This window comes from Fonticula alba (assembly GCF_000388065.1).
Source record: "Fonticula alba strain ATCC 38817 unplaced genomic scaffold supercont2.12, whole genome shotgun sequence".
Lineage (NCBI taxonomy): Eukaryota > Rotosphaerida > Fonticulaceae > Fonticula > Fonticula alba.
This window is the reverse complement of record NW_009242982.1, coordinates 413,730-416,082: the sequence shown is the minus strand read 5'-3', so window position 1 is coordinate 416,082 and position 2,353 is coordinate 413,730. Positions and strand designations below refer to the sequence as shown.

At 67.9% G+C, this 2,353-nt stretch overlaps 2 protein-coding genes across 2 annotated transcripts in view; both read left to right on the top strand.

Moving 5' to 3' along the window:
* Positions 1-1,818, top strand: part of H696_05621 (hypothetical protein) — a gene marked incomplete at both ends in the record, with an annotated part of 2,561 nt that extends 743 nt beyond the window's left edge. Inside the window, 2 exons of the mRNA XM_009499437.1 lie at positions 27-1,369; positions 1,563-1,818. Coding sequence (XP_009497712.1) covers positions 27-1,369; positions 1,563-1,818 — 1,599 coding nt within the window. The remainder of the gene's footprint in view (positions 1-26; positions 1,370-1,562) is intronic.
* Positions 1,819-2,059: 241 nt separating this feature from the next.
* H696_05620 (hypothetical protein) overlaps positions 2,060-2,353 on the top strand; it is a gene marked incomplete at both ends in the record, with an annotated part of 5,686 nt that continues 5,392 nt past the window's right edge. The window contains one exon of the mRNA XM_009499436.1: positions 2,060-2,088. Within this exon, the coding sequence (XP_009497711.1) occupies positions 2,060-2,088 (29 nt within the window). The remainder of the gene's footprint in view (positions 2,089-2,353) is intronic.

Below are 2,353 nucleotides of genomic sequence, written 5' to 3'. Positions count from 1 at the left end.
CCCCCCCCCCCCTCGCCAACCCACAGGTGCAGCTGCTTTGCGCCTTCGATGCGCGGCCCACGACCGACAAGCTCAGCCTCTTCCCATCGGCCTTTTCGGACGGCACCAGCGTCGGCCGGGCGTCCCCCCTGCGCGTGGGCGTCCTGCAGATCCCCGGCGAGGTGGTGGAGATCATGCAAGCCCTGCCGGCGGTGACCGAGCAGTCGCTGGTCATGTCGGTGTCCGGGCAGCTGGACCGGCGCAACCAGCTGCAAGTGTCCTCCAGCGTGAGCCTGGACCTGGAGAAGGAGCACATCGACGGCCGGACGGTGGTGGCCACCCTGGCTCCGGTGTCCTCCTTCGGGGTGAACTACATCCGGCACTTGACCCCGCGGACGAGCGCCGTGGCCACGGTGTCCTTCGGCACCAAGGCCAGCAGCCGGCTGGTGGTGACGCACCGGCTGCGTTTCGGCACGCGGTGCTCCTTCGGCCTGACGGCCACCACCACGCACGGGGCCCTGCTGTTCATCCCGCTGGCCAACTTCGAGTATGCCTTCTCCGACCGGTGGACCCTGCTGGGGTCGGTGTACCACCAGGCCACCCTGAGCGCGGTCTACTGCGATGACACCCCCCCGCCGGGGCACGTGCAGGTGGATGACCCGGAGAGCCCGGACTTCTTCGAGTCGCAAAGCGTCCGGACCAAGCTCGGCCCGGCGTCGGAGTTCTCGGCCGACCTGACCACCACCGGGCTGTCGGTGTCCTACCGGAACCGGCTGGACTCGCTGTCGGACCGGCCATCCGCCCGGGCGGACTCCATCCTCGGCCGGTCGCTGCTGGACATCGAGCGGTTCTGGCTGCGCGCCAAGGCCAGCCTCACGTCGGACACCGTCAGCATGACCCTCGGCCTGTCGTACCAGCTGAACCGGTCGTGGCGCTTCTTCACCGGGCTGACCCTGGACGCCAGCCAGGGTGTGCTGACGGAAATCCGCGCCAGCAGCGATCGCACGCGGCTGGCCTTCCCCATCCTGCTGAGCTCCAACCCGCTGTCGGTGATGGCCATCTCCCTGGGCGGGCTGCTGCCCATGGCCTTCGGGTATCTGCTGAAGCGCTTTGTCATCGACCCGCAGGCGGCTGCCCTGGCCCGGGAGAAGCTGCGCAATCACCGGCTTCGCATCAGCGACTGGACCAATGCCCAGCGCGTGGCCGCCATGGGGGCCGTGCGCCTGCTCCAGGCCCAGGCCGAGGAGAAGCGCCGCCAGGAGGCCAGCCACAAGGGTCTGGTCATCCTGGAGGCGTGGTATGGGCGTTTCGAGGATGGAGTCCCTCCGGGGGCTGGGTCCGGTGCCGCGGCTGCCGCTGCCATGGGCGCCGGCAGCGGGTCGTCTGCCTCGTGCGTTTTTGGGCCTCCGCCGCCCCGGGGGCGGGGCGGGGCACTCGTGCCCGCCCTGTTGCTTTTTTTCTTTGTTCTTGCTTTTGCCCCTTGTCCCTGCCTTTGTTCTGGCTCCTGCCCCCGGGGCCTGCTCTTGCTTCGGCTCTTTGCGTGCGCGCCTTCACTGACTCCCCGCCTGCCATCCTGCCTGCAGTTCCTACCTCGAGCAGCCGCTCACCTTCGACGTGACCATCCCCCTGCAGTTCCTGGTCACGGCTTCCGAGCTGCACCTTCAGTCCACCAGCAAGGCCGGCCTGTCCGGCTTCTACGACCCCTGCTTCGGCGAGCCGAAGAAGCTCTTCATCCGGTACCTGTACCGCGATCGGGAGCACCGCGTGGTCATCGACGATGGGCAGTCCCTGTCCCTGCCCAAGCGCAACCACGCCGTCAAGGAGAGTGGCTCCGCCTGATGCGCGTCATATGAGGGGCCGCCCGAGCGTGGCCCGGTCCTCTTCCTGCCTGTGTGCCCCTCCCTCCCCCTCGTCCTCTCGCCCTCCCTCCCGTCAGATGGGAGGAGTGCCAGGGGAGCGCGCCATCCTCTGTCCTTGAGTTCCTCTCCACGTGTGTGTGCGTGTGTGTGCGTGTGTGTGTGTGTGTGTGTGTGTTCGCGCGCGGGGCCCGGCCTCCCGGCCTCTCCATCCCCCTTCCCCCATGTCCCTGGAGATTGTGCCCGGGCGAAGGTTCCCCCTTCCCTGGTCGGAGGCCGGCCGGCCCCCCCCCCCCCCCTCTCCCTGCCATATGCATATACACATATACACATATCTCTTCCTCTCTACACATACGCCCTCCTCCCATGTACATACACACACCGACCGACATTTCCATGCTCGCCTCCCGCGTGTGGCCCTTTTCTCGCTGTGCGTGTTTTTTGTGCGTGTGCGTGTGTCCTTCTCGACTCGGCGCCCCTCTCGTCCAGCAAGGGCGACAGGCGGGCGGGGGGGGGGG